Below are 14,850 nucleotides of genomic sequence, written 5' to 3' on the forward strand. Positions count from 1 at the left end.
ATGGTTGTGGTTGGGAAAGCCAGGGATCCAAACCCCACAGACAACTCAATGGCTCTCCATCCATCCATCCCTTTTCCTGGCCATCCTTTTCATGTGGAGGGGACCGTTGGAATTCTCTGCGGCCCGGGAGTCGGCATCCGAGGAGCCACGGCATTTGTTTTTCTGTCCCGTGACATCCACGTAGAGAGGAGGAAGAGACAGATCCAAAAGGGTCTCCCCCACTCACTTTCCAAGTGGACCCCTGTTACATGACCAACCAAGGACCCAAACCATTGTTGGGTCTCCCTTGCTCTCCATTAGAGGAAGTTAGCCCTAAGGTTGGGACTTAGGAGTGCCTTACAGAGAGTCTTAGCAGGTTGTTGACCAAACCTTGAGAGGCTATTGATCAACAGATGCTGCTATTAATCATGAGTATTGTGGCTAATAACCATTGGCAATTATTCTCTCGGAATGTCTCGACACCAAGCATGTGATTGGATTCATTGTCCATGCCATTATTTTGGACGAACAAAGCGATTTCAATAGTTCTGCATTGCCATGTCATTATTCGATCAAATGATAATTGCCCACCGACATGTACCTGATGTTTTGATCGATAGGACTATTCTTCTTCTTCTTCTTCTTCTTATTTTTGTGTGTGTATGTATTGAAAAAGGAGTTATTGACTAGAATGAAAAACTAAGGTGGAGACATATATAGTTACATATCAGAAATATATATTTGAAGTCTAAAGAACATATATATTGCCAAAACCATCCGAAATCAAACTACGATGCAAATCAAGGGAGATGGCATTGCCATGCAGAAAGATGAAATTATCGTGGAGAGCCTAACATGCAAACCAATCCATGGCCTGATTTCCTTCAAATAAGACTAATAGTTGTTCTTGTTTGATTGGATAATAGTTGTAGGCAAAAACACTGCTTTTGAGGCTAGTAAGGATGGTAGAGCTTAAATTCTATTAACACATGATTTATGCTAACTTCCTTATAATTATTTTGTGAATGTAAGTAATGAACATGAATTGTTGCCTTTTTTTTTTTTCCTCGAGGGAAAAAAAATCCTTATCTCTATTTAAAAAGAAATCATCACAACCAGCTATTTAGCATATCTCAAAACCAATGAATATTTTTTTTCTTTTTTTTCTGTGAAAAATCAGGTTGTGTGTTTATCATACCAATTGTATTTTTTTTCCCCTTTTCAGTCATACCTTATCATATCCTCTTGGGTCATTAGTATCTATCTGGTCGATGCTCAGTTATATGATGGGTAGCTTAGGAACATACATAAGGTCTATGTTTCCCTCCAAAACTATCCCTATCATCCATGCAGGATATGATAGCCACTTATATTGGAGTGAACAACATGCATGAGCAAATGGAAATATTCTAGGTGTAGCATGGATTACATATCATACACTTGCTTTCTATCTAGAACTCAAACTTTAGCAATTGGATTTCCATCTATTTCAACATGTTAGCAACTTGACACATCATGGATGTTAAAACTTTATCTGGAGATCTCAAAACGTGAAGGGTTTATTTGAACTAGTAATTAAGCATGTTCGGTAGGAGAATAAGGAAAATAATTAGAATTAGAAAAGCTACGCTGCCATGCATAGCTATGCTAGGCGTATGCATGAAATTTTGTTTTGTAAAATTTGAAATCATGTCTATTTTTTTTGAAATATCAAAATTATACTGAAAATATTGTAATCTATTTTACATCATAATGTTAATAAACTAAAATAAAATAACATTATAATAATATTAAATATTATAATATAATATATGATATTAATATTTGTAATATATAGTATCAATGTCAAAGAGTATTATTCTATACTCAATATCAAAATCTTGCAGTATATTAAAATTATTCAAAAAAATACAACAAGTATATTGCATTGTAAAATATTACATTATAATATTAATATTTTAACAATACGATTATAATGATATGGTATAATCACGTATTGTAATGTTAATGTTAAAGAATTACTATCATTAATATGAAATATTAGATAATATTATCATCACACAATGAAATACTATATATCATAGTGAAATATATTATAGCATAATCTTAAGGTTATAATCAATAAATCATTGTAACATATTATAATAATCTATTCCATTATTTAACATCATTTGCTTGCGTATTATTTCTAATTTTATATTCTCAATCATTTAATAGAAATGTTAGTATAACATAATAATCAATATGCAATCATAATATAACATAATATATTAGTGTGATATAATAGCCAAAATAATTAGATATTAGCGATGGTAGAGATATCATAGCTATAAACAGGGGCAAGACCTAAGATGGATTCTATTTCAACATAAAGGGAATCATTTTGATTGTTCCTTACGGCAGCTCATTGATGCTCATTGGTCGTGAAGTCCATCAAAATAGAAGTCTCGAAAGCTTTTGACTTGACCTATGATAGAAGTGAACCTTTACACATTGGTATCACAATACCGAAGGGAAGGCCTTATTTCATCGCTCCTTTTTGTACCATATCTTTTCAAACTAAGTTTACAGGAGATTGGTTGTTAGCAAAAGCTTTAGTAACATATATCAAATTGATAATTATAGGGTCAATTTCTATACTCAAATTCACAAATGAAATTTTGATGAGAAATCCACAAAAGCCTGATGGCATAATTATAATTTATTAAAAAAAGATGTTTTCCATTGAATGCATGTTTTTGTGACTTACGCATGTGTTCATTGTGGAGTCATTTAAATCACATGTGTGTGAGGATACAAGAACTCAAAGAATTTGATCCTAAATCGTATCTATAAAAATGCAAAAAAAAAAAAAAAAAAAAAAGAGAGAGACCATTTTAATTGATAATCTACAATACTAATTGCAATTTATACCACTTAAGAATGCCTAGAAAATAAAACGTGGAGTTTCCAACTTTTCTATTTTTTTAAAAAAAAGAGACTTATGAGTCCATTATTTCAAAAGTTCATCCTAAAATAGTTCTAAATGTCATGAAAAATTATTCAAATCCTCCGTCCACATATGTTTTGGAAGTGTCCAAACAAAATGATGTCTGCATTATGTAGTTTTAAAGGGTAAAATTTTCCTAAAAAATTAAATATTCCACAACAAATTTAAAATATATATGAACCATGACTAATGATGTGGCTTTGTGATTTGCAATGCCCATTATATGCATTTTAATGTATTTTTCTATTAATAGTATTCTTAGCTCTACTAATAGTATTCATTTTAATATCAACTAGAAGCATCAACTCTTCCTTTTTTTTTTTTTTTCTTTTCCATCTTTTAAGAAACCATAAAAGCCCATGAAACATTTAGTTCTTGAATATTGCAGATTAAGATAAATAGGTGAATTCTTAATTAGATAATCCTTCATACAAAACATTTCTTCTATTTCTGGAAACCTCTTTATCATATATTCCTTTTATGCATTAGTAAGAAGTAATGAAACATGTTTTTTTTTTTTTTCAAGAAATAACAAAATGTGACAAATCATAAGAATATACACCACTGATTATAATCACTAATTACCAATATACTTTATGATGTCTAACAACTAAAGTTTATGAACTTTGGAGATTTTTTTATCACTAAATTATTATTGAATAGATAATTTTCATTAATAGAATAGTGATTTAATATTATCTTGAAAATTATATGCAACCATCAAGGTTCATTTTCTTGACTTCTCTCAAGTGGAGGGAAATGACAACCAACTAAAGAAAGGTTAGTTGGCACCAAATGATTTTTGGCAATCAGGATATCTATCATACACCCATGTCTTCTGCTTGATAGATTCCAAACCACCACTAGATTTGATTGAAAGAACCTTTTGCCAAGGGGTGTTTGTCCTACGCTTGACCAGCAAAACTTTACAGTCAAGGTTATCTCCCCCTGGTTGTTTGGATGGTCCCACCAAAACTGATAGACTTAACATTCCTCACATGCTTATTCTTCCAAAAAAAAAAAAAAAAATCATTGATAAATGGCAATGCTTAGAATAATAGAAAACAGTATATTGGAAATAGAGAAAAAAAAGAAATATATTGATCATAAGAGCCGGATGAGGCATGATCCCCGCTCCTCTCATCCAATGGGCTTCTTCCAAGTGGCATTTAGATGGGTCCCAGCACGTTGCCATGCCGGGCTTTGAGAAATATCGGGTCCCACTCCGGTGAGCATAACATGCAATTCCAATGCCAAGGAATCACATCTCTCACGAGCCACCACGACTTGACTCGCGCAGGACGCGGGAGGGCGGAGTGCTCTTAAGGGAAGCTGTGTTTAGCTGCACATCCCGCACACAAACGTCAATCACAACAAACAGAAAAGATCCACGACAGCACATCCGTGAAGACCCAGGGACTGTTTTCTTGCGTGGTGTGTTTCCTTTGGATTTCGTAAGTGTTGGGTATGGGGTTAAGACAGCTGGATCTGTATTTTTATTGTGCTGGCCCGGAGTCGAGTACCCAATCTTCTACCAGTCGTATCCAACCACTTCGCATCCATTTTATGTGACCAGGAAGGAGAGACGGTTCTTACTAAAAAACCAAAAGGCTTTTATATTTATACTCTTACAAATTTACTAATTATATATATATATATATAGTATGTACTCCATTATTAAAGGTATGTTGGTAAAAAGAAATAATTTATAAATATATACATATAAATAATAAATTTGCAAGAATATACATACAATTTTTGATTTATATATATACATATAATAGATTTATATTGAAAAAAAATTATAAGGATATATATATATATATAATATAAAAAATAATTTATAAGCGTGCATGCATAAATAGAAAATTTATAAGGTACATATATAATTTTGGATATTTACAAGAGGATGCATGTTAAAATAGAATTATAAGTGTGTACATAAAAATAATAAATCTGTGAGGATATATACATAATTTAGATATTTATAGAGTTTTATGCATGCTAAAAATATAAAAAAAATATCTAACAAACTTTTTTGTAGAGATACCTTAATTTCTACCAGCATAAATAAAAATTTTTTAATAAAAAATATATTCAAAAGAGTTCGTATTCTCTGCAGTGATTCAACATGTATAGTTTAATTAATTGATGCTTATGATTATGTGAAATAGCGATGGTTAAATTGTAACTACACTTCCAATTAAAATACAAGTAGAAGGGGATCCTCGTTAAAAGAACATCCTAAAAGTATCACCTATCATAAATTATATTTTTTGTTTAAAAAAAATTACAAACTAAATAGTTGTTGTAAAAAAAACTAAAAAGTCGGAGCGTGGATCCTCTGCTGTGAACTGCATAGTGCGATGCACAACATACATGACCGCATACGCAACGGACTGTGCAATGCATGTCATACGTGGTTGCGTACTGCTGTCTATTATGCGATGAATGAGTATGTTCGATGTATTATATTGTGAGATGCATCGCTTGCATAGCAGAGGATTCATATCCAAAAAAACCTGACATCTGTGAATTCTTTCTAACTCAGATTACATGCAAAATAGCATAAAAGTATGGTACTATATACCACACCACCTTCTCATACTTATTCCTCTATCGTAAATAGCACCAATCCTCTCAAAGCATATGGCTTGCCTTTGTGCATGATAAAATAGGAATAACATTGGAAATTATAATGTTACTAGCTCCTAATTTAAGACCATGTTTTTGGAGCAATTAGAGAACCCTCCGTAATATTTTTCTAGGAATGACTCAAAAACTTTGGACCTTGTGTAACTTCTACGAGGGTTTAAATCGTTTGTTCGTCAAGACCGGGGGTTGCAAGCTATGGTCTCGCATCTGGAAGGGGATCTATGCGTCCATGGCTCTCAAACCAAACTTCGAGGGATGTACCCTCCTGCCCTCTGACACGTGCAAGGCACGTGCATAATACTAGATGCTCATCCCTTTCTCGGAGATGACATCACTCTGTACCCTTCCTTTAACCATTCCATGTACCACCGTCTTACCTGAGAGAGGGAGAGCAAAGTATAGAGCTCAGCTCTCAGCCTCCCACCCAGCGTCCTTCTCCTTACACAAACTACAGATACACCACCCCACAACCATAGAGAGAGATACCAAGACACCGAGCAAAACAACAGAGAAACCTCTCCTACGGTAGGTCTCATGTTTCCTTAGCTTTTGTTAAGGAAGCCACCCAGTCTTTGCCACAAGAAACTAAAAAGCTAGTAGAGAGAAGAAGAGAGAGACATGATCCAAAAGAGATAGGAAAAGCCCTGCTTCTACTTGCTAGGTGCTACCTTCCAAGAGAAAGCAAGCAGGAGTGTCAACACCACTGCAGTACCTATTTGTCCAGATTTCCAGTAGCTTTTCAAGATATATAGAGCTCAAAGCAGTGCAGATCTGAGACTTCTTAGCTCTATTATTGTAGTATAGTACTGGAAAGAGAAAAAGAAGAGCAAAAGTTTGAAGAAGAAGGAGAAGAAGATGCAGTCGGGATATGGAAGCGTGTCGGAGATGCAGCAATTCATGATGGAGAGCTGCGGCAGCTCCATCTTCTCCATCTCCGCCGCCTCACCGAACCCCTCCGCCGACATCCACGCCGCTGCCCCCCAGCCTCTCAAATACCATCCCCTCCACCCCCACCACCACCACCAGCCGCCCCACCCCCAGCCTCCGCCGCCTCCCCCCCACCACTTCTCTCCCTTCCACCCCATCCCAATTACCCAGCAGCTCTTCCAGCAGAGCCACCAGTTCCAGCTGCTCCAGCACCAGCACGAGAACTCGGCCGGAGCCACCGCCGCAGCCGGTGGCGGGCCGAGTTTTCTCGCCCCCGCCATGAATTTCAAGCTGGCGGCGAATGAGAGCAGCGGCGGCGGCAGCCATGAGGGGCTGAACGACGACGATGGGGGGTCCGAGAGCCGCCTCCATCACCACTGGCAGAGAGAGGAGGAATCAGCCATCAAGGAGCCCTCATGGTAATTATTCACCCCCCACACCCACACCTTTCTTTGGTCCCAGTCCCCATCTCCTTGCAATAAGATCTCAAGTTGGTTTGTGGAATTTTTCCAAATTTAGGTGTTCAAATTCTTGATTTTAGTTGATTTCCTCATTCCCTAACAAGACCTAAAAATTTGTCCCTGCTAGCATTAATGCATGACTATTAGGCTTATAGTAAGAGAGATATATGCTGAAAAGAAATAATTAAATCAGTATGAAATAAAAAGAACAGTACATGATTATGATGATTCCAAAGACCTAGTTTTAGATTAATCATGGGTGAATGGAGGAAAGGAAATGAAAAGTTTGCTCCAAGAAGATCTGACAAAAAGGAAAAATCAAAAGAAAAGAGAAGTTCTTTTTCCAAGCTGCCTTTATCCAGAACAAATGTTGGTCTTTTTACAGTTGTTGAGTTCCAAATCTTTGTTCTTATTTTCCCTTCTCTTCTTCTTTATCTCTCTTTTTTTTGTCTTGCTTGCTATCACTGCAGGAGGCCTTTGGATATAGATTACATCAATAGGAACAACAAGAGGTGCAAGGAGAAAGAGACCGAGACACCGACGAACAAGTACTCCAAGAAGACCAAAGAGGGAGCCGAGCCGGACCATGGCGGACACATCACCGGCGGCAGCAACTACAAGCTCTTCAGCGAGCTCGAAGCCATCTGCAAGCCCGGCGTCTGCAGCCTTGGCGGTGGCGGTGGCGCCAACCAGACCGGCTCCGGCTCCGCACTCACCGGCGACGAGACCGCCCTCATGCCCACCGCCACCAACCCACCAGGAATACTGACAGCAGATCACCACGTCGGCGGCTCCGAAACATCTGCCGGAGAGGAGGCGACGGCGAGGAAATTCTCCAAGGGAAGTGGGAGGAAGAAGCGGAAGCGGCGGCAGCAGAAGAAGCAGCAGCTGAGCTCGGTCATGGCCTTCTTCGAGAACCTGGTGAAGCAGCTGATGGAGCACCAGGAGAACCTCCACCAAAAATTCTTGGAGGTGATGGAGAGGAGGGACCAGGAGAGGACTCTCCGGGAGGAGGCGTGGCGGCGGCAGGAGGCGGCCAAGTCCAGCCATGAGGCCGCCGCCCGAGCCCATGATCGGGTCCTCGCCTCCTCCCGGGAGGCCGCCATCATCTCCTTCCTCGAGAAGACCACCGGCGAGACCCTCCACCTCCCCGAGAAGCTCCGATTCCCATCCCAACTCTCAGAAGAACCCGGCAAGCTGGAGGCCGAGACCACCCAAAACCCCCCGACCGAGCCCTCGAATAACGCTAACAAGGTTCCGTTCAACACGAGCCGGTGGCCGAGGGCTGAGGTGGAGGCGCTGATCCAGGTGCGAAGCAGGCTGGAGTCGAGGTTCCAGGAGCCCGGGCTGAAGGGACCGCTGTGGGAGGAGGTGAGCGCGACGATGGCGGCCATGGGCTACCACCGGAGCGCGAAGCGGTGCAAGGAGAAGTGGGAGAACATCAACAAATATTTCAGGAAAACGAAGGACAGTAGCAAGAAGAGGCCGCGCAACTCCAAGACCTGTCCTTATTTCCATCAATTGGATCAGCTCTACTCCAAGTCACTCAACAAGTCCCACCCCGCTTCCTCTTCTTCTCCCAATGCTAATGTGGCTGCTGGTGGTGCTATTGCTTCCGGCACGGCCGGTGATCGACGGAAGGATAATTCCGAGCTTCTCGATGCCATCGTAGTGTCCACAGATCAGCAAGGCTTCAAGTTCCCGGAAATGAGCTCCTTGCATGACTTTGGTTTCAATGGTAAAGGGGATGACAACAGCGAGCTCCATCGCAATGTGGGGAGCAATGGCGAGGAAGATGATGAGGAGGATGAGGAAGAGGGAGGAGGTGGAGAAGAAGGAGAGGAACGAGAAGAAGGAGAAGGCTAGAGCCAAGATCAACTCCACCGAGACCACCACCATCAACATAAGTGTCCCCACTACTCCTATAGCTAGTTAATTACCTCTAAGAGGTAATGCTCTTCGATCCATGTCGATTGACAGATCTCTCTCTCTGTTCCCCTTTCTTCTCAAAGTTTGCTATGTTTTCATATTATTTTCCAAGTAGAAACCAGTTTAATTAGGACATGAATTAGTAGCTGAATAAAACCATGGATATATATATATATATATTTATAGATATATATATTAATCCCACTATGGGCTAAATCTGTTCTTCAAACTATCATCACATGATTCTCATGTCCATCACTTCTCTCTCGATCATGTCCGCTCTACTGTCATACCTTACAAGACTTGAATGCTCTTCTTAGTGTTTGAGTAAGAACTGAGAACCAAGAGCATAAAAACAAAAGTATGCATCATGTCATCCAAGTCCTTTTTTTTGTATGTTTGTTAATTTCTTTTTTTTTAAAGTTTCCATGCTAGAATGTTGTCACGGTTACTGATATAATAATGAGGATATTCTCCGTGCTTGCATGGATTAGTGGGAGATGAGTATTTTATTATATTAAGTTAATAGTTGTTGCAGTTTGAATGATATGAGAGAGAGAGAGAGAGAGAGAGAGAGTCGTGATGGTTTGTGTGGGTTTGCGGTGTGTGAATGGCGTGACGTCAGTGATTGGAACCTGCACGGCGCTGCTCATGCACGAGGTCCGCAGAGAGAAAGACGTGGACCCCTCGGCTCTGAAGCCCATTTGAAAACACTCCAAAGGACAGCCAGAGAAAGAAAGAAGAAAGCAGCCTCTCTCTCTCTCTCTCTAATTTCCTCTCTCTCTCTATCCCCACACCCACGTCACCTTGTGTACGTTGTGGGCTCTTAAATCGCCGATCAACTGCTCGACATATAAATGTTCTCCATCGCCTCCACCCATTCCCCCTGGCCGAAAAAGATAAGCAGCCTCGGTACACGTTTTGGCACCCGGCCAAGCTCCTTTTTGTTCTGGTCTAACAGAACAACGTGTAGGCTGGCAGGGTGCTCTCTCTCTCTGTCTCTTAAATTTTTCTTGGCAATATTGGAGGATCTACTGCAGATGCGCTGTAAAGTGTGTACCAAGCTATACTGTGTTTTTTTGGCAATACATGTATGATTTCTGATTTTTCCTGTTTGGATTTCGGAGCAATGATGATGGAGGTAATCTTTGTGGGTACTGCATTTTTCTGATCTCTTTATGTGATGAATCCTAGTTGGATGATTGTAGGCTAGTGTTTAATTGCATGTAATAATCCAATCATTCAAAAAAAAAAAAAAATGTAATAATTCAATGGCCGACACCAACTCTTGTCGGTGTGAATTTAACTCATCAATCAACATGTGCAGCTCTGCATGTATCACAAGATTGCATTATTTGATATAGTTGGATGGACCCATTGTGAGCATGAGCTAGCATTGCTCAATCTGAATGGTGCATGCTAGCATGGTTATATATATATATATTTTAATAGGATTTGCACATGATTCTGCAAGTGAGATTATAGGAATTTATGCAATTTGTTTGGATGGCCAAGTCTGATATGCCAGAATCCAAGGAGATTTTTATTTTTTTAATCAACTTCTTCTTCTTTTTTTTTTTTGGTGTTCAGAACTTCTTCAATGTATTAGATGCATGTCATTGTCGCATGATCAATAAAAATTTTCTATGCTCCAATTATAGGAATTTCCTTATAGAAATTTTCTATAAGAAAGATAGTAGATGACTCAAAGAGAAAATAAGGCTCAAACTGAAAATAATTATATACCTCCAAAGACTAGCATCAATGTCAAAGTTACGTGCCATATACAGCAAGAGCACCAAAAAGATTCCATTTGACCTAACCCTATATTGCCACTTGAATTCTCTTGTAAGTTACCTACAATGCTGCAAACTATCAATCCAATACTAGATGAATGTTGAAAACATGTCAACATAGATGAAAGTTAAAAGTGGAGTCATTCATCAGTAATCTGAGCGAAAGATTATAAATTATAATTTTTTTTTCTCTTTCTTATTTTCTTGGCTTGACATGTTCACTGTGTACTTTTTTTTCTTTTTTTTTTTTTTTTTTTTTTGCTATCCAAGAGTTGGATAAAGAAATGGAACCGGAGATTGCAAAAAATGGTGGTTGAAGAGTTTTCTTGGGAATATATAAGAAAATAATCAGAAATATCCAAAGGGATGTGCATACATACTTAGAGCATGTTTGGTTGGAGAGAATTAGATTCTAAAATTGAAATAAGAATAAGTGACTCTAAAGTCTAATTCAGTTATTTGGTTGGGGAAGTCACATTTTTATTTCGATTTTTGAGGGAAATAGAAACACTCCAATCATTCAAAATCCGACCCCTACTCTTCTTTAATATTCAGATACCATTCTAATTATAGTTAATTAGCCATTTTGATTCCCACTCCCATCCATTCCAATTCCAATCACAAACCAAACATGCACTGAATAAACAGCCAATTTTCAACAATTAAATCCTATATATATACATACATATGTATGTATGTATATATGTACAGGTTATTTCTCACTCTATACCTTGCTACAAGAATCTACACAAGATCTAGAAAACAACTACATCTGGAAAATGAGCTTCGCATATGTTATGATGTAAACTCCAAGACATGGAAATTCTTGTTTCATGCATTCATTTTCCTTTATCCATCTTTCTCTTTATTACATGAAATGGACTTGATTCCGATTGGCGACCATGGTCTAAGGACAATGACAGGATGCTGCACTAAAGAATACAAGAACACCTCAGCATCTAGCTCAAAGTATACATCATCTTACCCAATGTGACACTTCCCCTATTAGTCCTGATCCAGCACCATATCTAGCTAGCATATCGAACAGTTCAACAATGAGAAAGCTCCACACCAACTGAATGAATTTTTTTTCTTTACTTTTCTGATCGAGACTTTTGAGTTAGTAAATAATTACTCTGGTTCTTTCTTAAAAACTTACTACTTCTTGCTCGAATCATCTATCATCATGCTCTAAAGTTTTATATAGAACAAAACGAGAAGCAACGTCATGAGCCAGTCATTTTCTAATTTGCTTTTAGGACTGCGATCGCAAGTGGGTCCTTCCTCAAAAGTCACGTAAGAGACCATGCAGGATGCGTGTATGATGTACACATGGCATTACGATGACCAGGAAGCAAGCAAACCCTATCGTTCCACAACTAAAAAACACAAGTAGCATGGAATTAATAGGGGGCATCATGGTAGATGAAATAGACACGGCTCCTTAATTCGTCTTAAGAGTCCAAATTAATATCTCAAAGATACGGAATTGCTTGAAGGATATCTCTTGATGTGGATGCCTTTTCCCTGGTTACTCTCATGACTAAGTTAATTTGCTCGAGTATTCCTATCTAAATGCCCAGAAGAACTAGGTGCATGGAGAGGAGGAAACAGTGGAAACAATCCCTCTCCTAAGGGAACAAAAATCATATGTGGCATGAGTGAAGGAAATATGGGGCGGACTTCCTTCTTTGTCATGTTTCCAGTGTCGTTTACCTTAAAGAAGAAATCCAAAAAGTTAAAAATTTCTGCTAATAGAATTGTCACTCTCATAACTAAAAAAATAAAAATCATGCGACATCTTTCTGCTCACTCATCAAGTCTCTCTATCTGTCCTCTTTATTCAAGCCCTTTGTTCATGAAGTCTTCCTTCTTCGAGTCTTTTTCTTCACTTCCAAATCTTTTCATCTTTTACAAGATCTTTGCATCTAAGAGTTCATCAAATTTAATAAATAGTATGTATATATATATATATATATATATATATATAATTTTTTATTAAATAAAGTTAAAAAATCATGTATTATGTACTAGTACTGATCATGAATATCATATTTTAAAAATTATATATCGATTTATCTAGAGGCGTGCAATGGCTTACTGGACCATTAATTAATTTGTTTAAGATGTAATATCTAGCCATATAGTGTGTATTGGTAAAAAAAAATATTTTAAAATTTGTGTCTCGATTTACTTGTAGGCATATATTGAATCATTGCTGAATATACATCAAAAAGTTTACAGTATATGTTACAAAATCGATGAGTATATATCATCTGGTTATGTAGTGTGTACTAATGAACATGATATTTTAGAAATTATACATCAATTTACTTGGTGTTATGTATTGAGTTACTAGATGATTAATTTGCTAAGTATACACCACTCAACCTTATATTGTATATTAATGAACAGTATAATCTAAAAAATATATATTGAATTTATCAAAAAGGTATGTATTGACTTATTAGATTACTAATTTACTTGGTATATATCGTATGACCATGTAATATATACCGATAAAAGACATGCATGCTCTAAAAATATAAAAGAAAGAGGCTGCCACATGCCATTTTCTTATTTTTTTTTTTTTTTAAATCATGGGATGGAGAATCCCTGGATTTTGGGGGTTTTTTTCAAAAAAAAAATAGACAAGAAGAGAAACATGGGAAAGTAGAAAGTCTATCCTACATTTTTCTTTTTCAGTGGTGCCCACCCATAGATATGATTTTTGTTCCTCTTAGGAACTGGTGGATGGTTGTCCTTGTTAGGCAACCCCCCTCTCTCTCTCTCTCTATCCCATCCCATGCTCTCTAGCTCCCACCGTCGTTTTAACCGGTGCCTTCAAAGCCTTTGACGTTAGGAAGGGGCATTATAAAAGTCTATGCAATGAAACAGGGCCCTTTTCTTTTTGTTGGTCAGGCGGTACATTGGCCAGGTTTGGCAATCTGAGGATGGCTTCTCTTTCCCTGGGCTGAGGCGTACTGGAGGACCACCTTTTATACCATGGGATGTAGGCAAGGGTGGTGTGGCAGAGTAGAAATCATAATTTTAAACCTCTTGCTCTTCTGTAATCAAATTTACATGGTTTAGCAAAAAGTTGAGTGAATTCATAAAATAGTTATGGCAATCGATCGAATGGTGAACCATGGTCTTAATTTTTTTTTTCATTTTAATTGACAAAAAAAAAAAAAAAAAGGCTCAGACATCTCACACATTCAAATGTGGAGCCTCCAAGATTGTGATGAAGTGTGTTACTTATCATGCAGGAGAAGCATCTCCAGTACCATGCAACAACGCATGGGACTTTCCTCGGCAAACGCACCAAGCAAAAAGCATGGCCGTGTTGGAATAGTGGTTAGAAAACGAAATAAAGTTAGCCTTTCAGTCTGGGTTTGGTTCTGGAATAGGAAAAGTGAAATTAAAAAAAAATAACAATAATGTTAAGTCAACTTTGACTGGTGATCATGGGAGTTATTTTCTATTCATGTTAGCCGACAAGTCCTGGAATAGCTTTATCATTGTCCCGGAATAAAAGAAATAGGAAGCTGGGAATAAATGATGGTTTTATAGGAGGAATAGCTTATGAAAGTATTTTCTTAAGAATGGTTGACTGGTATGAATAAATTGATTGGCATAATTGTTCATTGCATCTTTTTTTTTTTTTTTTTTTTTAAATATGTTTAATAGACATAAGGCTTACCTGCTTTGCTTTGAAATCATATGCCAATTTGGTTGCATTGGCTATACGAATTTTGCAAGTTGTGTTTTGCAACAACATCTCGATCGATGTTACTGAAAGAATAAGCATTTGTATTTAGCAAAGTTGGATTACCAGTATGCAAGGTGGGTTACTTATCACTTAGGATGGTGCGATCCCTAATTGAAATTGTGATTAGTTGCATGTGTTGCTGCTGAGTTGTGACGTATTGCAGCTTGAACCACATGCTATCTCTCTCAATTGCATCTTTTGCATGAAAGAATAATTGATCTTCTTTTCTGACATCGACCATTAAATCACACCTAGCACAAATCTCAAAATATTTAGAACTTTTTCATTCATCTATCTGCATAGATCTCGAAATGACTATTGTATGATCTAATCGGATTGGAG

General features: G+C 37.8%; 1 protein-coding gene across 1 annotated transcript; it reads left to right on the plus strand.

The window, feature by feature from the left end:
* Positions 1-6,067: 6,067 nt before the first annotated feature.
* Positions 6,068-9,079, plus strand: LOC105059522 (uncharacterized). Its single transcript, XM_010942846.3, has 2 exons — positions 6,068-6,969; positions 7,482-9,079. The coding sequence occupies exons 1-2, from the start codon at positions 6,479-6,481 to the stop codon at positions 8,875-8,877; spliced, it is 1,887 nt and encodes a 628-aa protein (XP_010941148.1). The 5' UTR covers positions 6,068-6,478; the 3' UTR covers positions 8,878-9,079.
* The last annotated feature ends 5,771 nt before the right edge of the window (positions 9,080-14,850 follow it).

Source organism: Elaeis guineensis, chromosome 16, assembly GCF_000442705.2.
Source record: "Elaeis guineensis isolate ETL-2024a chromosome 16, EG11, whole genome shotgun sequence".
Taxonomy (NCBI): domain Eukaryota; kingdom Viridiplantae; phylum Streptophyta; class Magnoliopsida; order Arecales; family Arecaceae; genus Elaeis; species Elaeis guineensis.

Coding starts and splice junctions, on each gene's coding strand:
- LOC105059522 (XM_010942846.3), top strand. CDS start 6,479: ATGCAGTCGGGATATGGAAGCGTGTCGGAGATGCAGCAATTCATGATG. Junction 6,970..7,481: donor GCCATCAAGGAGCCCTCATG/GTAATTATTCAC, acceptor CTATCACTGCAG/GAGGCCTTTGGATATAGATT.